At 43.5% G+C, this 22,485-nt stretch overlaps 1 protein-coding gene across 1 annotated transcript in view; it reads right to left on the bottom strand.

The window, feature by feature from the left end:
- Positions 1–22,485, bottom strand: part of TRPC5 (transient receptor potential cation channel subfamily C member 5) — a 961,283-nt gene that overhangs the window by 248,094 nt on the left and 690,704 nt on the right. The window contains exon 6 of the mRNA XM_069211163.1: positions 3,972–4,294. Coding sequence (XP_069067264.1) covers positions 3,972–4,294 — 323 coding nt within the window. The remainder of the gene's footprint in view (positions 1–3,971; positions 4,295–22,485) is intronic.

The following is a 22,485-nucleotide window of genomic DNA, read 5'->3' as shown; positions in this document are numbered from 1 at the left end:
GCCAGGTCCTAGATGAACATAATGACAAGCAGCCCAGGTACAATTTAGCCTTATTCGCCCCCCACATCTGCAGGGCACAGCTGGATTCTGTGGCACAGCGGCCTCTTAGGCCGAATGTGGCCTTAACTCTAGAGCGCAGGGTCAGGGTGACTTAGGCAGCATAAAAGTGACTAATGGAAATATCTGAAAGAACTTTAACCACTTCTGTTTATTCTAGACATTGTCCAGTCCTATTCTTTTCCTTTCTCTCAATCAACCATTGTAAGTGGCACTGGGATGCAGGCGCGGGTACCACAGCTCGCGGTGCAATGCGGATGCATGCTGCACATCACAGATACAGCCGGATAGGGATGAAAAGCGTTGAGGGATGCATGCGTTCACCGTTCTGAAGGGACATTTCCATCCATCACTTTTGCGTGGCCTCGGGTGGAAGCACCTAACAAACACCTGCACGCACATTGTTGTGTGTGTCTGATAGTGTGTGCACTTGGGGCCTCACTGCCACTTTTTGGCAATATTGATGATGGGTGAGGTTAGACATGCAACTCTTGTGAATGTAATTTTTCAAGGGAAAAGAGAGGCACGGTGGAGCCCGTGGGAAATATCACGATGCCAGTTACACAGCCCCCCGACGAGAGGTTCGGGGAAGATCCTGATCAGAAATGAGGTCGCTGCATACAAACCTGATGTGAAATGAGGCCACGGCATACAACACTGCGCGTGCCAGAATTATAACATCATAGTGGCTGCTAGCACACAGTGGTTCTGACTTCTGTTGCCGAGCGATCTTCCATGTGACCCTCATAAGATGAGCATTCAATGGATGCGTTTTCCATTATTGAACAACCTTGTTTGTTGCTGTTTTTGAGTCCTACCCTCTTCCGTACTTCTCTGGAGGCTGGTGCTGATGGCCCTTTCCTTCTTCCAATGAGTCGTTCCTGGATCCAATCACCTGCAGGATCCCCTTACCGCAGGATGCTGGTCTCTCGCTTTCCACCTAATGTTACATCAGTGTCCTAGTCGTGCACATATCATGCCAATGTATCAAAAATTATTAGAGGGTCTTAAAGGCACATTAGTATTAAAGAAACAGGGACACTTCAAATGAAATCTAAAGTCTGGACAGGCTAAGGATTACCACAAAGCTCCAGTTTTAACAACTTGAGCACACTTTCTCTTTTCCACTGAATGTACACATCTTTAGAATTACACTCGTGTGTGCTTCTCCCAGTTTTAAGAAATGACTGTGAGACATAAGGCATATGTCTGAAATGTAATTTAATAGTTAATACGTGAATTTTCCCAATTGATGCACATGATCTTGTATCCTCTCCTAGCGTCCCATTTAATATACAGCATTCTGTTGCTATACGTACAGATGTGTGCGATGTGTACCCTAAACATACGCACACTAGTTGGGAGTGATGTTAGTCCCTCCAAACCTGCAGTTAGAAGAAAGGACAGAGACATACTGTCTGGGAAGATTATCAAAATTCCTCTTTTACATTACATATAGATTTCCAGAGAACTGAGGCATTCCAAGGATAATTCAACTCTATCCTCTGATCTGAAACTTTCATTTTATGAGAAAAAGTTGTCAGAAAGCTTTCATTTTAAAGTTACATGCTCCAGAAACCGAATCCAGCGCTGAGAAGGGCTGTCTGTGTGCTGGGTGATGCAGGCGCCTACTGCACACACCCCCTGAGCATGCCTCTGGCTATTTTTAAATTCCAGAGTCTGATATGAGCCTCCCATAGCTAATAAAATTATAGAAACTTTAGACCCTGTTTGCTTGTAAATGTGTTTCTCTTGCCTATTACCTAAAATAGACTTATTCCACTGAATGTGTGTTGTCAGCCTTGGGTCTTGGCGCCCACTAGTACTATAATTGTGGACAATCTATGGCCGCAACGCGCAGAGACACATTTTAAAGAGCTTCTGAGGGCACTGGTAGATTTTTGGGTCTGGCAAGAGCCGGCTTTAACTAAAGGCCAGAGCTTATTGATAAACAAAAAAAACATACAGACAGTGGCTTTGGATCGTCCCCCTTTGCTATGGTTGTTTTTCTCCCACAGGCCCATACACCATTCGGCCACTGATGAGGTTTTTACCTAATCCAGCCTTTGAGTTACTGGAAATCCAAGCCGTGCTCCTTTGTGTTATTTATTGCATTAGCGTTTCATAGTAGTCATAACATGCAAGTGAATGTCTCCACCAGAAGTTTAAGAACTTTATTTAGCCGTGTCCATACTTCTGTTTTCCCACTCTGGGCCTGATTATGAGTTTAGGTGCTATTTACTGCACCTGATCAATGACACTACCCTGGGATACCCTATTACGAGTTGGTGGGGAACAGCGTGTGGATTTTAGTGTTTAATACACCAAAATCATCATGATACCGTAAACACCCTACGTTTTTCCCCTGTTAAATCTCAGCAGGCTTGACTTGCTGAAATTTAAATAAAAGTTGACGTATTCAACACACCCCATGATTATCGGAATGCATTACACAAATGTGTAAACCTCTGTTTACACATGGGTTGTAGTACATAACTGTCCCTAAGAGCAGTCGCGGCTCGCTGCGCTAGCAAGGGCAGGTGCAGTGCAAGGAGGGGGGGGAGATGGGCAAAAGGGAGCAGGGGGTACATTTAATAAACAAAATAAAAAACGTACCCGATCCGCCAACCCGCGCCACTCCCCTTTCCATCGTCGCTGCAGGCACAAGCTCCCAGCCTGCCCTGCGGCCAATCCTGACGCTGCTCGGAGCAGCATCAGAACTGTCTGGGAGCACCCAGCCAGGGCGCTCCAAGGCAGACTGAGAGCCTGTGCATGCTCACTCCAGCCCGGCAACACAGTGCTGGGCTGGAGAGAGCACAGTGCACATGTTTGTTTGGCCGGCCCAAGATGGCCGGCCAAACACACATGCGCTCTGAGCAAGAGTGTTGTGCATTCCTGCTTACTGCTCGTCACCCCCTTTCTGAACCAAAGGATAATAAACATAGTTTATTATCAATTTTTTCTGTAAGGCTTGCAGCTTCTGCTGCCGGTTGGGGGTGGGACTCTCCTCCACCCTAATGGAGGAGCTGCCCCTACCTAAGAGTATGTCTTCTGATATTTACAACATGGTTTCCAAAAAAAGCAGGTACCTGCATGCTGTACAGTTGAATGGCCACAGAGAGTGGCGTTGCTCTTTTCATCTCTTATAGTTCACTGTTTCACTAATGTCTGAAGTTAGTGCACAAGGTCTTCTTACAACATCAATAATACGCTTGGTGAAGGCCATGCATAAAATAACATGCAGTTTCAAAGCATTATATAATTTTTATCTTTGTACCTATTCCTGTGCATATATATCTGTAGAAGTGGCCTGTGCTCCTCTGTAGGTTAGAAGTTAACTGCAAAAGGTTTGCGAATATTAACAAATTTACAAGTTTATGGTTGCTCACCACTATGTGCAGGTGTACCCACCCTGTAATACGCTCAACACACTTGTGAGGAGATGTACTTCCTTTTAAAATTATGCAATAAAGGAGGGCTAAAATCCACCCTCCACAAACCCCCTGGAACTACATTTACCAGGTTGTAGGTAAATGCAATGGTGGTGAAATTACAGATTATAAGACTCTGATGATTAAAAGGGGGGGAGGAGGGAAATCAGTGTTTCCTACTAAGATTTTGGTTGTTTTCATTTGCCGAAATTTCCAAGTGAAACACAAATAATTTATAATTCAGTGTGCCGGGGAACTCCTGTTAGCGAACTGTTCAGAATTAATGGGCCACACAAAATAAGGGCCACAGTTGTAATTTTTATGGGTGTGTCATTCATTCACGAGTGTGAAAACCACTAACTTGACTTTGAACTCCAAAATGATGCTGTTTGCACACCTAGGATTGACATATTTGCTTAAGTAGCTTTGTGAATTGGGCCCTTCGGCAAAAGAACCATCTATTGATAACTGGAGAAGACTTACGTTGAGAATGCATTGTTCTGCTTCTCGCAGCGGATTCCCTTGCAGTTGTTGGGCTCCTCTGAGGCACTGGTCTCGTAGTAGAAGTAAAGCTGGTTGAGCCCATTGGCGAAAGCGAGGAGCACCAGGCAGTAGATGAAGAGGAACTTGAGGATGTCCAGCAGCATGCGGCCCAGGGAGATCTGCAGCGGGCCCAGGTGAGAGTTAGCGGTGAACAGGGAGATGAGGCGAAGGGAGCTCAGAATGTTGGATATTGCAAAGAGGGCTTCGGCGATCAGGGTGGGGTGCCACATCTCCCATTCCTCTCTCGGCCTTGAGCCATTATACTACAAAAAAAAAGAAAAAAAAAGAATTGTAAACTTACAAATGTTGAGAACACACAAGCCTTTCAAATGAGATCTTGCTGACTTTAAAAACAGGGGCAGAGCATAAATATTATGACAACACTTCTTATTAGACATGTATTTATTGACCTATGTCTGGTGATTATTGAATGTGTAGGAGGCTAGTACAGTAGCGGGTGAGCTGCACAGGGGCTGTGCTTAGATCTGTACAACTATTGATAGTACTTAGGCGTGCACGGTCAAAATGTGTGGTCCAGTGATGCAGAGTTGGACCATTTACATCCCAGATCCTTCACCTCTATACTGAACTCTACATGGTCGTATATAGTGTTGAAGAATTGGGTAAACTAATTAATATGTAGGCCCAGGGACCACGATATAGAAACCTTGCACTTGTGGCAATAACAAATTCTACTATTTTCTCCGTGTGTAATTGGGGACACAACATACCTTGTCCATATTGCATAAAGGTAATTGCCAAACAGCAAAGATGAGAAATTAGTTGCAGCACCACTGTTAAACATATATGGCATATTTTTGGGAAATTAATCATTGTGGGCGTAAAAAGGATCAAACGTCGCAATATCTAGGTCTCTTCTTTTCTCTATACGTCCCATCATGTAAACCCACCAAGAGTAATGGGACATCATTTTGTGCCGGATTTGCCATCATGCAAATACTCTCTGCTCTTTTCCATATTATAGAAACAGCAAACATGTGCACATAGATTTGCCCTATTTCTTGTTCTTTTGCATCAGTGCAAAGTTATTGTAAAATAGTCCTAATGCATTTGTATACAAATCAAGAATTGCATTACCTGACCACACATCACTACCTTTAATGTAAACAGGCCCTTGAAGCTAAGATTTCTACTTTATGCCAAACCATTGTTAGCAAAACAGTGTAGTCAAGGAATAGGTGGGGATATCAGAGAGTGTTCTTAGAATGTGATTGTTTCTTCACAAGCAAAGCCATCAAATATACTGAGGATCATTAATGGCATTCTTCTGAAGAGTGCAAAGCTGAGTCCCACAGGGATCATTTCTCTCTGCACTGCTCTTGAAAATGTGCATGCTCCCATAGGATTATGTACTAGGAAATCATGAGATAAGTCTCAATAAGGACTTATCACACCCAGGTACAAATCTGCGTAAAGAAATGCAAGGCAGCCTATGATATCTTTGAAAGTGCCTAGATCAAGTCTCCTTTTGGATGAAGACAGTTATCTTTATATCTTTTATCTTTATCTTTTATAGATTAAAGACTGGGGAGCAGATTTGTCAAGGAGTTGCATTGTCCTTGTATCACACAAGGTGATCCAAAGCAGTGCAATCCCTTAATTCAGATTTACAATTTCACGTAAGGGGGGAGTTGCACCACCTTGTGTGGCTTCGTAAAGAAATGTAACACAATCGATTGGCTTCCGCTGTATTATGTTACAATTCGAAGTGGCGAATGTTCCATGGGTGGTGCTTGGGTGTTCCTGTTCATCCATCCATGGATTCGAAGCAATCCCAGATTTACAAAAATTTATAAATCTGAGATTGCATCAGATCAGCACACATCCCAGAGGATGGCGTAGCAAGGAAGAAAATCTCAGAAGATCAATAAACACATGGGTGTAGTCAGTTCCTTGGAATATTGTCTTTTATAATTTTCCAGCTGAGTTCCCTATTTCCATCAGTAAAACAGTGTAATTTTAAGGATTTTTGGGGCCAATGCAAAACATATTATGGGGTCCCTTGTTCATAACAGCTTTTAATTTCATCGTTCACTTTTGTGCTAACTGTATTACAAAAACAGTTGAAATATGTCATTCCCTGGACCCCACAAATCCCTAAGATGACACTGCACAAAGAGAGACAAAGGGCGAGGTATGCAGAGAGAAGAAATGTTCAGATATAGAAATTGGCACAGGTGACCTAGAGAGTGGTAAAGTTTATGTTCCAGGTTTACCATTTGAAAGGTGGAGGCCCTTGGCAATTGCCCACTTGTCCCATGCCTTAAGCCGTCTCTGCGGCAAGAGAGCATAGGTGAAACCCATGTCGGTAGTCTGGAAGGCTGTACATTCAGTCAATTGTTGGTTACACTAAATCATAGAAGTACTAGCAGATTTGTGGGAATCAAAAGGTGGGAAACTAACTAATAAAGGGTCAGGCCCTGGGGTGTAGAAGGATAGTTAGTGGCTTGTACCCTGAGTAGGTGGTAAATGAAAATGTGCAATGAGGCTAGTGAGGGTGCCTCGTAGGAAACATCCTCCCTCATGGCTTGGTAGTGAGTCAGGAGGGGTTGGGGAACCAGGATCCACTGCAGCACATTCCAAATTCAATGGCTAGTAAAATCGGGCTCAGAGTTCCATCACCAGTAAAATCCGGGTGCAGGGACATAAGCCCATTTACGACTGGGTGGTGTGGAATTACACACAGGATTTCTGCTCTACTCAACTCGTAAGTGGGGCCTTAAGCAGCAGCCCACTGCCAATCACACACCGCACATCTTGGAAGTTTAAAACTAGTTACTTTGGGGTTGGTTTTGTTGCCATATCTCTACTCTGCTTCTAGGAAGCGGGATGCTGTTAGGCCGAGCTGTCACTGGAGATGATGAGAGGAAGAAGCAAGAGGTCGGCTAACCCCATACTTTTTCTGTGAAGAGCATTCACACTCAATTTTAATTCCACATTTGACATAAAAGGATAATAAAAAAACAAAAAACTGATTCTGAATTAGTGATCAGACCATTCCCAGACTGGAGTGAAACTGGTGTTTGCAGTCAGTACACTTCCAATTCAAAACTACAGGCCAGTCACTAACCTCCCTAAGCAAAGTAGAGAGAAATTACCCAGAAGCCCTAAGGTTTTGTTGAGGCTAAACTTGCATGGCGGACAATCAGGATTCAGACTAGGCAGGGTTGACGTAAACAGTGATGTCTGACACCAGAATAGAGTTTCTCCTTTACCTTCATTCTGCCACATTGGCTAGCCTCTCTTTTCTCCATCTATTCATGGATTATCATATTATAGACCACAAAACCGTCCAGGAGTGCCAGAAAGATTTCTCTGGTGTGTGGGTGTGGGAGGTGGAAAGTAACTGGTTCGGCTTTTTGATGGTGTAATTCCTTCCTTTCCAATAAAAGTGAAAAGATCAATTTTGGCCTTTTCATAATTTGTGCAAAACACATTACTTGTGGTGTCCCACTGGCACAAATCAGTATTTACTACATTCAGTTTTCTAATAGTATGAAGATTGTTCAACTCTACAGCAAAACAGGACCTGACTAAAAAAAAGCTGAACACATGATAATTTGCCTCGCAAACATCTACCTCTGGATAAAGGAGAATTTCCACCAAGGGAACATCCTGCAATCCGAAATTCACATTAATGGAGAGACCCCAAAAAGCAGTCTTGTCGCTTAAATAACTGGAACATCTAGTGACTATGCCAATGCTGACAAGATTGCCCCAAAAAGTTAAAATTTCTGAGGTGTATTTTGACACTAATATCTTGTTTAAACAACAAGATGTCTACTGATATTAGTGAGAAGCATCCTTCTGCTCTGCACATTGGATTGACTTAACCAGGACTGTGGCGCTTTCAAGACTAGGTAACATAATCTATGTCTAAGAAAGAGACCTAAAAGATCCAAAGACTGCAGAATCAGGCATAATGGTTCTGATAGCCTTAAGGAAATCATGGCATATCATCCCTATATCAAGAGAGCTTCACTGGCTACCAGTTGCACCAGGAGTGTAGTTTAAGCTCCCCTGCTGAGACTTCAGCCATAACCATCTACCACATTGACTCTGGAAGTACATTCTCAATCGAGTCCTGAGATATAACAAAGCAAATTTGTTTAGGCTTCCCCATAAACCTCAATGAGGCCAAACAATTAGGGTTGCAGGTGCACCTGTCTGGAACTCTCCACAGCTGGAAATGTGGAATTAGCTATGATTGACCCGTCTCTTCATTAAGGGGTTTTGCTCTCCCTCCTTCAACCAAGGGACACCCCCCAACTCCTGCAATGGACAGGGCTCTGGCACGGGCCTCACCTACCTAGATGGCCTACTACAGAAGACCTTGGACCTTACTGCCCAGGGTCATCACAACTTTCACACAGCAGGAAAGGCAGATCACCACAATCAGCCTCATTAGATTTGCAAAGTGACTAACAATCACAAGTTGGACCTTTATAAAACAGTTAAATAAATAACAAAATATGGAACTAGAGTTTGGCAAGTCTTTCTGCAAGTTGGTTTACTTTGAGGGAGCCTGGGCATTACTGAGAAGGGGTCTTTGGGGAGAGATTCATTTTTTTGGCCAGGAACCACACAAGAATGAAAGGACGGTACCTTGGCAATGTTTGCTCAATGGTATTTTTGGTACACTAATTAGGCCTCATTTCCGAAGAGCTCTTAACATTTCACGTCTTCCAAATTGATAGAGCTCCAAGGAAACATCGTTTGTCAACAACTGTGTTTATCAGAAGAGTGGAATGATGTTTATTCGCCAGTAGCTTTCAGCTCGCTCAGTGTCAGCTGCTCGGACATATTGCCTAGGAATGAGCAATTGTGAAGGAAAAGCATATATACTCCTGCCAAAAATCAGAAAATATGTTTTTTTTTACTGAGGCTTAGCTTTCTTTTGGCTCCTAGGACAGTGCAGAAGGAATGAATACGCCTGCATTTGTTGTTATTTTGCATGTATGTACTGCACAGCATATTATATAAGGTTCAAGAAGCCTTCAGATAGGTAACTATTGGGTAGTTGGATGACCTAAAGATGGTTCACATCTAGGTAGATCGATAGGGGTAGAAATAAAGTGGCATGACAGCGATGCCCAGGTACACAGTGAGCAGCAGATACAGATTAAGATCCAGTTGACAGGTAGATTCACATTAGTCAAATGTATAAACTTGTATGTATGTGGTAGCTAGCTTCCTTAATGACTATAATGATAGTGAAAAGAGAAGAGAGAGAAGTGCATGGACTAAGGAGGTCATATTAAGAAAGAGATTGATGGCTTGATGTAGACATAGGAAGAGAGACGTATTAATATATTGATAAATACAAACAAACAATCAGGTGCATAGATATTCTAGAGACTTAAGGAGAAACAGTCATTTAGGGAGATGGACAGATAAAATGAGGTACAGGACTGCTGTAGAAACACCACCTCCCAGGCTCAGGGAGATGAGTGGTTGTTGGCCTGTACTATGTTGTGAACACGTTCCACAACACCCTAGACAAGTAGACCTCACAGAGATGAAGCAAAGATTGCCCAAGGTATCCTCTTCTCAGCATTAGGGAGTATGTGGCCCACTTAAGTCTCACCATGCTGGAGGTGTAAGGAAGTAGCAAAAGCAACAGTTATCGTTCAGGTGGTAAATAATGCAGGGGGATAAAGAAAACCACTTCCAACCTAATGTTTAGAGCAAAGCCGATTCTTCTGCCGCAGGTAACAGATTGCACTGAACTAACCCGGTGTTACCGGGCTTGATAACCAGCTTCGTCTGTGCTGGAGCCCATGAGCAAGAGACAGCAACTCTACAGAGATTGCAAGATCAAGAAGACAGGCTCAGCTGTAACTCAAAAGATCGGGTCACACATTTTGTCGGCTCTCGCAGAACTACACTGGCTCGCAGTGGCACAAATGGTACAATTGAAGTGTTTTGCACCACGATCAAAGTGTAGGATGGTAGAGGTCTGAAGTATCTTCTGGCTCTGTTCGTTTGCTGTGCTCCAAACAGCAACTTGGGATCCACCAAGGCAAACCTGATCACTCAATCCAAATTCAATTGTTACAAGCACACAGAGAGTTTCAACATTAAACAATCAATAGTCCCTCCTCTCTTCTATAACTGTACTTCATTACACCTGAGATTCGCGACTATGTAGGTAAGCAGGTTACTAATACTGGAGATTTACCTCAGTAAAGGCAGCACAAGCTTTTCTGAAGTTTCATAGAGTCAAAGAAACTGAAAAGAGACTATCAGATCCCATAACTTGCCTCTTTTCCTGTCTACTGCAGAACACTGTTCTCAGACTTACGGAGTTACTAAAATGAGAGAGAAAATTGAATGTTTGCCACAAAATGAGGGAAAACAGTATTCCCAAAGGCAGAGCGGTCACATCCACCATTAAGAAAACACTGACAGCAAACCTGACACTGATGGCAACAGTATATACATAATTTACAGATGACCGCCCAATGCCATTTCAGCCGTATGCCATATCAAAAATAGCTGTCCCAGACAGAAAACAATCCAGAACTATTCCTTACACAGTGGGCGAAAAGAACCCCAGAACATGGGGTGCACGAGCTGTGCTTTTTCTATACAAACGTTCTAGTGGTCCAGATACAGCCATTTTGGACCTGCTGTCCCTGAGTTTCATCCACCAAATGGGCTTCTGCCATGTAGTCAGGAATCACTTTGGCAAAAAATATCTGGAACGGGCGGATGCATCTAGATTCGGAAGGGGGGTCTATCTACAGCTGGCTTGTTTGCTAGCCGACCGCCTGCCCAGCCGAAAACAATAAATGAGAGACTTTAGTCTCCCGTACACCTCTATCTCTACATCCGTGGCTCCTCCACTCTAACTTCCCTTTGAGTGTTGCATTCCAGTTATACCCTGTGAGTAGCTGTGCACAACTTTCACATACACTACGTTTTCACACATCACATCTGAACTTTACTGCCTTGATTACAGTGCCATACAAAAGGCTTTAGTGCTGTACCACAGTGAAATGCACAGCACAGAAACACAGCCCGTGACTCGCTGGACATCCAGGTTTTGGAGAGGGTCGCAAGACCCAAGTGGGCTCTGTCACGGAAGAACCCTGAACAATTTAACAACTTGTGATCCAAGGAGCATACTTGCACCAGTGCAAGGGAAGATCCTAGGACACTGCCTTCTACATGGTCCCACTGTAGGGAAACCAGTAACTTGCAGACAACACTTTGCACCCTGAAGCCATAAAGATTAGAAATATGCCCTTCATTAGAACAATAAAAACATATTTTCTTCAGTGCCAAATGTAACCGTGCAATGGATAAATGCAACTTGAACAAACAGTGCTTTCTTATATTCCATTCTTATGTTATATATATTCTTATATATTTGTGTGCAGAACCAGGATCTGAGTGGTTGTGCAATAGGGAATCTTACGTTGTCCCTTTTTGATGCCTCTTGTTTTGGGATAGTCCTTGATGGACGATTGCTGCTATTCCAGCAGCGAGGACAGTATAGCCCAATTGTCCCACATACTGTATGGACAAGCACATTGAAAAAAGTCTACTTCTGGTATTTAGGACAGAAATGGTTTGAAAGCACTAGATACACTCCCTGTGTCTGTTGTGTACATTTACCAGATCACTCTATGCCAAAAGAACACTTCTTATCCAGTCCCGGGATTTCATTCAATAAATCAATGCATTCTCAGGCTGATAGTCTTTCTCAATCTGAATTAACTGTATTAGCACACTTGAACACTCTGAATTGCAAAGGAAAAGCCCAGGACAGCACTGATTTGGGATGTGGAGAGAGTTAGGATGTAAGCAGGAAACTGCAGTCTTGTTCCGCAGACCTTTGTCTCAGATGAAAGCGTGTCCATAGCCAGGTTGCTTATTTAGCTACCTGTGGAGGTAAACCTTTTAAACCAGAGGTCTCCAAAGATAGTATAGGAGAGCTCAATCCATGCACGAGATTCACAGTATCAATATCACACGTACACACATACACATTTATGTATATATATATACATATATATATATATAAACACATATTAATATATAGAGAGATAGATGAATATATAAAGAAAACAAAAAAAAATCTATATATATATATATATATATATATACATACACACACACACACACACATATATATATATATATATATATATATATATATATATATTTTAAATTACCTAGTGGCGGTCGCCACTAGGTAGTTACAGTTAGGACCTAGTTTCTATAGCATTTGTGTTTTGCTAATAACTTTGGGGCTGTTTGATGAATCTTCACGAAATGTCCCAAGAAAATATGATGCTCACTTCAGCATCTGTCTCGAAAGTTTCGGGGAGATCCGTCAAGCAGGGACAAAGAAAAAGGGTGGGTCCCAAAACACTTTTTCCCAGTTCATTTTTCCATAGAGATTTTGAACAGCTATAGCGCCCAAACCACTGGATGGAATTATACTAAATTTAGCAGAAAGGTAGCTCTTGGCCCAGAAAGCACCCTTTACGTTATTTGGTGTAAATCCGTTCAATAGTTTTTCAGAAATGAAAGAAAATCAAAATTTGCACATATAGGGAGGCGAAAACTTCGCGAACCCTCCGGATCTCGTGCTGAGATCTGATTTGCTGGCAACAGTTCAACAAGGAAGTGTTGGCAGCCATCTTGGGACTCGGCTTCAGCTAAGTTCCAGAAAAACAAGTTAAAAAACAAAACAAAAGGGGCAAGGGTAGGTACACCCTGACCCCTTAGTTCTGGTGCTACGGGCCTAGAGGGAAATCCCCAGGGCAAAAAAGCTTTTTTTTTTAACTTTTCAGTGGAAGTTGTGGCAGATCAGCTGAAAATATAAAAAGAATTAAAATGAGCGTGGGCTCCTGCGCTTGTTTCTGTGAGTCCCCAGGGTGGGCCAGATCCCAGGGGCACTGAAATTATCTATGTGGGGGTGCTGCCCATCTCCTTTCAGCCACAGGGACCGTCACCTCACCAGGGCACTTATCAAATACTGTGCGGGGGACCGGGCGGCCCCCTGCAGCACTGGGGAGCACCACCTCCCCATGGTTTTAATTAAAAGTAATGTGAGGGGGCCGGCCACCCCTCCCCCTGCAGCCCTGGGGACCGCCACCATCCCAGGGCACTAATCAAAAGTAATGCAGGGCCACCTGACCCCAGGGACCACCACCTCCCCTGGGCACCAATCAAAAGTAATGCGGAGGGGCGGCCTTGCCCCCACACTCGAGGGACTGCCATCTTTCCAGGGCTCAAATGTAAAACTAATATGGGGGGCCACCCATGCCCTGTGCAGCCCAGGGGACTGCCACCTCCTCGTGGTCGTAATCAAAAGTAATGCGGGGGCTGTCTGGCCTCCCCTGCAGCTTTGGGGACCGCCACTTACCCGAGGCTGAAATTGAAAACTAATGTGGGGGGGGGGGTGCTTGTCCCCTCTGCAGCCCAGGGGACAGCCACCTCCCCGGGGGTAATTTAAAAAGAGATAGGGGTCCATTGCAGGCACGCAGGCACCCAGGGCCCTGGGGACCACCACCTCCCCCGGGCTATTGATGTTGGAGGGGGGCCGTATGCCCCCCATCCAGGAGCCGATAATGTCACTGGGTCCCGCCATACCCTAGGACTGGCTCCTGCTATGTTCCGAGGTGCCCACCCAGGGACACAGCTGTTTGCTGTGACTTAGCGGGAGCTGACAGCTCCCACCAAGCCGAAGTAACCACTATACTTGCAATGAGGGAGAACTGTCAAACAGCTCTCCTTCACTGAAATGCCGCAGAGATGCAGGCAGGGAAACAGAGGAAACATTGTTCTCACAGCAGCTCCCTCTCTGTGACAACAATGCCAGCTCCCACAGGAGGTAGGGAGTCGGCTGGGACTGCGGGGACCTTCAGGCTACCCCGCAGTCCCCAACATTGTCACTGGGTGCCCTGGGTGGCCACCCAGGTCCTATGGCTGGGCCCCCAGGGATGGGGTCCCTGGGACCAAGATCTGCCCTGGAGAGGGCAGCCAGGCAGGCCCCTTTCCCCCAAATCTTTTAGTAATTAGGCAGGCCCCTGGGGGATTGGGTCCCTTGGGGCGAAGATCAGCCTGGGGAGGGGGTCCATGCAGCCCTATCCCCCCCCCCCAAAATTAAATGTTTAGGCTGGGCTCCGGGGTATGGTGTCCTTGGGGCCAATATTGGGTGGGAGAGGTGGGCCGTGCAGCCCCCCAAAACAATTAAATGTTTAGGCCAGGCCCCGAGGGATGGTGTTCTTGGGGCCAGTATCAGCCTGGGGAGGGGGGCCGTGCAGCACCCTCAAAAATTAAATGTCTAGGCCAGGCCCCAGGAATTGGAACCCAGGGGCTGAGATCGGCCTGGGGGGGCGACCCTCCTTTCCAAAAACAAATTTAAATGTTTAGGCTGGGATCCGGGGGATTGATTCCCTGGGGCTGAGATTGGCTTGGGGGGGGGCGTGCGGGGTTGGATTGTTTTTGGGGTTGTCTACAAGGGTGGCCAACTCCCACTGCGCACTGCCAGGTGGTTATAGGGTTTGGTCGCCGGGCCTGGACCCAGGCCAAACCCTATGGCCAACCCCTGTTGCGTATGGCCTATGGCTCAGTGCTCAGTGCAGGGTTGGGTTGTTATAAGGGTTGGTGGATTAACGTATACTACTGAAAATTACTTTAAGTTAAAAAAAAAGTAGAAATTCCCTGAAAAAAACAAAGGTTACAAGGACGTTATAGTTAGGAAATAGAATGGAAAAAAACATAGAAATTAACTTAAAAAAAACAAAAGTTACAGGGAATTTATAGTTAGGCTCACATTTTAAACGTACCAAACGATAGAAATTCATCAGTTATAGTTAGTTATCTCAAGTAACTATAACTTGTGCCCTAAGGTACGCATAACTCGCGTCCTCACCATGCACTGCTAATTACCCCACATAATACATCACTCATGATATCTTTGATAACACCACTGATAGCATCAATGTAACATGGGCAGTTAAATTATTTAGCAGAAAACTGTGCATGGCGAGGGCGTGAGTTAGAGTTATCTCAAGTAACTATAACTCATGCAGTAAGGTAACTATAACTATAACTGATGATTTTCTATGGTTTGCTACATTTAAAATGTGAGCCTAACTATAAAGTCCCTTTGTTTTTTTAAGTGAATATGGGCCAGATGTAGCAAAGGGTTTTTCCCATTCTGTGTCAATGGGAAAATGTGTTCGTACATATGGCCCTATATGTATCTACATAGTAATTGAAAATGTGCTGGTAATTCAGCATCAAGAGTAATGTGGAGTTACTGAAATTACTCTGATCACTCTGGTGTTTTTGAAATTACAACCGGGCCTAAGTTTCAAGTCGGGGGTTATCCTGAAGATGTGAAGTGGATCCAGCCGCTGGACCCGCTTTTGGACACCCCTGTCGTACACATTCACATACATCTCAAGATGTTCTTAATACCAGGCTATTCTCTCACCTTTATATCTGCCTCCTCCGCCTAGACTCTGTACCAGGCGGGCGAGCTCCATTACCATCATGAATGGACCCGCCTCCCATCCTACATCGCTAACGTTCACTGAGCTGCCAAGCTCTTGTGCTCTTTTGTCAGCTTTTTTTTCTCTAAGCACCTGAGCACTTGTCACAGAGTGGAGGATTAACTCCCATGCTGGCATTTGATTTCCTTTTCGCTAAATAAAAGACGCCTTGAGCAGACAACAGTTTGTGGCGCTAAAGCGCAGATAGCATGTATAAGCTTGTCAGTCTCAGTTGGAAAGGAAATTGCTTGAATGAAAGCTCCATCCTTAAGGACTTTTATTCCAACAGGGTATCAGCTGCTCTGTGCCTGCAGGGAAAACTTGTGAAAATATGACTTTAGCACCTTCTGCTATCACAACACAGAAAACATCATAATATAGCCATAATGTGAAACCTCTTCAACCATGCCTCATTGATGTGCCTTACTCTGCAGCATGGTTTTGCATTTACACAACATAAAGCTTGATTTTAGAATAAAATATTGGCCTACATCTGTGGTTCTGAACCTTTTGATTTCTGTGAGCCCCATTACTGGAATCTGGGGGCACCCCCTCCCCACTGTATTATTATTGAAATCTGAGGACCCATAGTGGGTCAATAACTGAAACCCGGGAGCCCTGCCGAAGCATTTTCGATTATATGAACCACGAAAAATGCACAAACAATGCAGAAACAGCATTCATCCAACGAATACACACACTGTGAAATATTTTATTTAATTCACTAACAAATATTTTAGGAAGTCAAAGTTGGTATTTTAATAGAAGGGTTGGAACTTTTCTAAATTCAATTGAGGCCACTCACTGTCCATGCAATATTCTGTTTGATTCACTTGCACTGTTCCCCGAATCAGCCTGAGGATACTGACCTACTTTTTTGCCTCCAATTTCCAATTCCTTCACATTGACAGAACGTATTAACAACTTCAATTGTAATTTTTGCTTTTTATTTGTATGCACTTTATTCATCTGTAAGTATCATTTAATTTTCTAAGCATTCACAGACACACTGAATCGGCTTTGTGGACTCCCTGGAGTCCCTAGACCATAGGTTAAGAACCACTGACTACGTCACGTCTACATGAAAGGATATCACTCAATGGCACTCTGTTTTTTTTTTACAATCCATACAATCCAGTTCACATTAGTATTTGTTTTCTCAATTGCATTTAATGATGCAAGGACCAGAATACAATAGTGATTGTTAAAATATTACTCAGGGAAGAGAAATTCAGAACAATCCACCGGCTGCCTTTACCCCTTACTCCAAAAACAGGAATGTAATACATCTTGTGTGTTCTCACAACATTCTGTAGAGAAGTTCACCACCTGAGTCAGAGTTATGGTCCCTCATGAGACAACAAGCAACAGCAAACAGGTAGAGCACCACCACTGCTAGCGGTAAAATTCATCAGTACCAAACATGTGACGGACAAAGCAGTGGGACATTCCCACGGTTGGTGGTAGGGTCTATCAACACCCAACAAGCTAGAAGCAAATAGGTGAAGGATTGTGAACCACCACTGTGAAATACATTGCATAGGTATCAATCTAGCCATACTGCATTCACATTGGTTAAGTTGGGCAGCTGCATAACCCCTTTCCCCCAGGGCACGTTAATAGGGACAGCTGACATCCTCCAAACCACATCATCCACAGAAATCTGGCAGTAGTCAGTGGAACAAAATCTCCCCCCCAAGCAACCACTGGGAAAGCTCACAACTGCAGACTGAAGTCTGAGCATTAATGACGTGAGAGAAAAAAAGGCCTTATGCTAAACTACCCCATAACACAACAAACATACCATAACATTATTATCTCTCCCGAGCGAGGGCACTGAGCAAAATGGTAAATCAGTAATTTAGAAAAGATTACATTACCTTTGTCCTTAATGTAATGGTTTCAAATTTGCTCTAGGACAGTGATGTTTGAGACTTTTAAACATTTGGTAGATGCATGGCATCCTACTGATTTGTTTTAGTGCTTCTACTAATATTTTGGCTTACCTGGCCCAAAACAGAGGCACCCTCATCATGCACTGCTTATGACCTTGCATTTGGCATCACTAAATATATGTTAAATGACATTATTGATGACATTACTGATAACATCACTGATTATATCACCCATGATAGTGCTGCTGACATTGGGCTGTGAACCATACAAAAAATTGAAAAAAATAATAAAAGGAGCCCACTGCTAAATGAAGCAAAGCTTGAATGTGGAGGAATGGGTGCAGCGCTGGCAGCCAACCCACACTGTGAACTGGCTAATGCCATATGCAGTGGGTGTTGGCTGCCTGCACAATGTTGGGTTCAGGGACAGCCGTGAGCAAGTTAAGCTCAGTATAGCAATCTCAGGTTTAACAAGGTCTGACATGGGGGCTGGTAAGTAGGCCGTTCATAGCGGGAGCTGGCCAGACCCTTAGGGGTGCCAATGGGGCCAAAGGCATTGTGCAGCAGGTGTTAGCCAGAACCTTTGGGGTTTACAGCTGTGCACAGCAAAATATGGCATAGGGCCTGGCCTTTGGCCAAGCCTTGCACCAAATCTGCAGCAGACTGCCAATCCCTGCTGTGGATTGTCTTCAGCAGGGTTGGCTGCAGCGCCCACGTTTGTATTTGTTAACAACCTTGGCAGTTGTTAATTAAATATTATATTTGACAGGCTGTTAGCAAGTTACAGCCAATGCAAGAATCACAGGTTTCAGGCACATCTGGCATAGAAGCAAATTTAAGGGGGTACAGATTGTTTATTTGCTAATATTTTTAGTGCTGTATCATGGACTGGAATGAAATAGTATGTCTAGCTTACCCACAGGATATGGAGTTTCATGCAAATATGTCAACAAGGGACACAAATCAGGAGAGGCCAAGAAAGTGTACATTTACTCATAACTAGCTAATCTACCGCTGATGGCCAACCCCTGCACAGATTACCTGGCTGGGTATTTTTAAGGATTGGACTACCCTGTTTGAAGAGGTAAGCAGGCCAACTTTTCATCCCGCTGACAAAATGGACAGCAGAAGCTAAAAGCTTCCTAGTCTAATTGAGTCTTTTATTTTCAAATCTAGTTTAAGAGATAGTTAGACCTGCCTGAAACCTGGAATTCCTACATTGTACTTAATGGGCTAACAGCCTGACGAATTTCAGGTAGATTCATCGAAGAGCTTCAAAATTATTAGCACTTAAAATTGTTTGGCCTTCCCTCGTAACTCTACACCAGCCTAGATGGATCTACATTAAACCTACCATTCCCACATAAGACTAAACATGCCAAATGTCTATCAAAATCCATATGGATTTGTCAACTTATACTACTGCTGTAAGCAAATGAACACTTTTTGTACCCCTTTTTTTAAACGTTCCCCCCATTGATGAATCTGCTCCAACTTAAAAATGGCAATATGCTAATCATTTACTCAATTTCATACACATTTATCAAATACCTCTAAGGTTGTAGGCAAATTAAAAATACTTCAACTGTAAATATTATTCTAAAACGCAACCTCCTCATGCCCAGTCCTAAACACATTTTTAAATGCTTGAAACTAGTGAAGTGATTTACACCAAAGCATACAAAGGCATTTTCTTGAGTAAAGTTCTACTTACATGCCAAGTCTGGTGTAATTTCCTTCAGAAAGAATCCTGTAGAAGGTAAAATGTCACTTTCGGGACCCCTCTATTTTTTTTACCCTGCTTGATGGATCTCTAATTTTCCATGAGGAACCCAACTTTGATGTACTTTTTTCTTAAAGTTTTGTTGGCAAAACACTTATTAATAAAAAAGGAACAATACAAATAGGGTGGGGCAAGACATTGATTTCACATGTTAATTCCCTTAGGAAACTCTCTCTCTGATACGCAAAAAAATACGATTAAATGACATTACACCTAATTTGGCAGAAAGAGAACTTTTTTCGAAAAGCATCCTTTTTATTATTTAGTGTAAATCAGGTCAGTAATTTTCAAGAACTTTGCATTAAAGAGGTGTTTGAGGTTGTCATAAAGATATTGATCCCCTGGAAAATGTAGTGCTATCTGGACCATTATGTACCGTGGGACTCCAGGAGTAAAGAACATTTAAAAAGAAAAAGTACCTTAAGCCCACTGGCTGTGAGAGACTTTTGTCCCATCAGCCAATGTGATAGAGCAGTACCTCCCAGTCTGATTGGCCAGCTGCTCAACTAAACAATTTTGCATGAGGCATTACAGGACTCGAGGACTTGGTCCCCATATCCTGAAAACATTTTTAAAAAAGGGCAAAAGGGGGCAGTCTAGGAACAGCATAACTTTCAGACACATACTGGGGGTTCCCAGAGGGATCCCCGGTGATTAAAAGATTTAGAAAAGTTAACAAAAAAATCTATAAAATGTTTGAAAAAAAACTTTATAGACCATTTATAGTTTACTGAAAGAACTAGACATTCTGCCGCCAGGGCCGACTTTATGGCGGTGCGACTGGTGCCAAGGTCAAGGGGGCTCCCTCTGCGTGACAGGCTTAACCTGGATAAGAGCAGCCTTCAGATATCATTATGTGCATGCATCATCAGGGGATAATTACAAAGGCATGATAACTTGGGAGGCTAATGCACTGATGGAGAGATCTGCTAATTTGTCTAGTTACAGATTTACTCATGATATAGTAGCATTGAGGATTAATGTTCCTTCTGCAAAGCACAAAGTGTGACATGCAGATAGCAAATTAGTATTTTACCTATATAGCTCAGTGAATTATTGTTTTTGTCGCAGAGATCCTTTTGGAGTTGATAAATGAAAATCCTTCTAATAAAGCACAAAGACCTATGATCTAGCATCAAATCACTTTATGCAAAACCCATTATTTTTTACCTTCAATCTTTTGTTATGCTAAGGTTGCTAAAAAGGCATCTTTTGGGAAGTAATACATTTTTATTAGTGTGACATCCCAATTATTGTATTATGTTTACATGGCGGATTTGCTAACACTGCGCGCCTGATTTGCATCACAAAACTGTTGCAAAGTGTTTTTGTTTTGGAATTCCAGAAGACAATACAATTACTATGCAGACAGACTTTAAAGATGGTCTGTGCGGATTCTAAGGGAGAGCTACTAATCAAACAACAACTTTGTATTTAACAAGGGTTACTTGGTAGCCCCCTTTATTACTCGATATTTTTATAGCAGACTTACGTATGGAACTGGTTGCAGTCAATGGTGTTCCCATTAAAAATGGTAGTATTCAATTCCCCAGCACTGTTTATGCAGATGCACTGCTACTTAGTGATATTCCAGTTGGGCTCTGGCAACTGCTTAGCTTGTTTCAACTTTTATTGTGATAAAAACTGTTCTATGTCAAATGCTTTAAGGGCAATTTGTGACTTTTCAGGGCGGAATGCAACATTTACCATATATGGGAAATGTCCAATACCACAGGGTGCAGAATGTGTGATAAATACACAAGTGCTCCTCTACAAAATGAGGATTATCATGCACATTTTAGTGCTCCTAAATGTGCATATATCTGTATTCATGGTTTAAATCTGTTTTATAGGGGTTTCGGTACATCAAGTACAACATTTGAAGGCGACTCATGTTGCATATTACACAGCACGAGCAGCAAATTGCATAGTCTAGCCTCCAGGAAACAAGGCCTGCAATAAAATAAAAGTAACAAAGGCATACTCACTAAACCCCAACACACTACCCTCCTAACTTCCCTCCCCCTAGATCCAGTATCTGTAAGAGGCAGGGAGCCAAATTCTAGCACGGGGTGAAACCATTTCCTAAGGTTGAGCATCAAGGTTGACGTCAAGTCAGGCTCCACTCGCGTCGGGGTGCGCACTTCTAATGCAGTACTCTCAGATATGCAGGGCAGAAGAGTTCTCTATAGTCCTGAGACAGGAAATCGGTACATGGTGCCCAAGGCTTATAAAATGACATTTCCTGTGGGCTAGGGTTGCTGTGAGTTTCTCCATACCCAATAGTCCAAAAGTCATTGAAGCCACTCCCGTGGTCAGGAGTTCTCTGTGTACCCCAAATAGCCATTATTACCTGTCTAGTGGCACATAGGCCCATGGTGATAGCCTTCCCCTTGGATGACTGCAGGAGGTAAGTTAGTGGATAGGGGCATGCTACAGAAACCACAGCGATGCATAGATCAATTTATCTTGTGAGGCAAAAAACCCTGCATGTTGAGACACAGGGCCTACCAGGTAATGGAGGAGGGAGGTTTGGGAGTTCCCTGCCCATCGCCATACTACACAGTAGCACAACTCCAATATATGGTCGAATCGCATCGCCCTGCCTCCGGGAGACACTGGTGCTTCATGGACCAATAGATTGCTGGCATACATATATGGAAAGTTCCCTGGCTGGCAAAAAAAAACCACAGGCCACATAGCACCTATGTATCTTCAGTGGTTGGATCGATAGTGCAAAGTTTGGGACAGGATCACCACAGTCTGGGGATTAACGACAATGCCATACCAGTGTCCCCTATACTGAATAACTGAGACTATATGCCTGTGTGTTACAGGCACCCTTTACAAGGCCTGGCAACAGGCCAACTGCAGATCAGCAGCTCTAAGTCCTGTAGCACAGTGGGTCTCAACCTGTGGTCTGGGGACCCCTGGGGTCTGCGAAGCCTCCTCAGGGGGTCCGCGACTGCTTAGAAAATCAAATAATATTAACAGATTAAGTCACCAGCTTTCAGTAATGACTCAGTAGGGGGTCCCCCAATTCCAATAATGATTCAGTGGGGTTCCCCAGATTCCACTAATGATAAAGTGGGGGTCCACAGATGTCAAAAGGTTGGAAACCACTTCTGTAGCATGCCCAGGAGAGCAGAATTGTTTGCATTATATATTATATTTTAGGAAGCAGATTCCTCTTCATCGCCTCTAGTCGGTCCAGCTGTGTCAATCCTTCATTTCTG

Source organism: Pleurodeles waltl, chromosome 2_1 (genome assembly GCF_031143425.1).
Source record: "Pleurodeles waltl isolate 20211129_DDA chromosome 2_1, aPleWal1.hap1.20221129, whole genome shotgun sequence".
In the NCBI taxonomy this organism is placed as follows: Eukaryota; Metazoa; Chordata; class Amphibia; order Caudata; family Salamandridae; genus Pleurodeles; species Pleurodeles waltl.
Note: the sequence above shows the minus strand (reverse complement) of the source record. Positions and strands in the feature narration are given on the sequence as shown.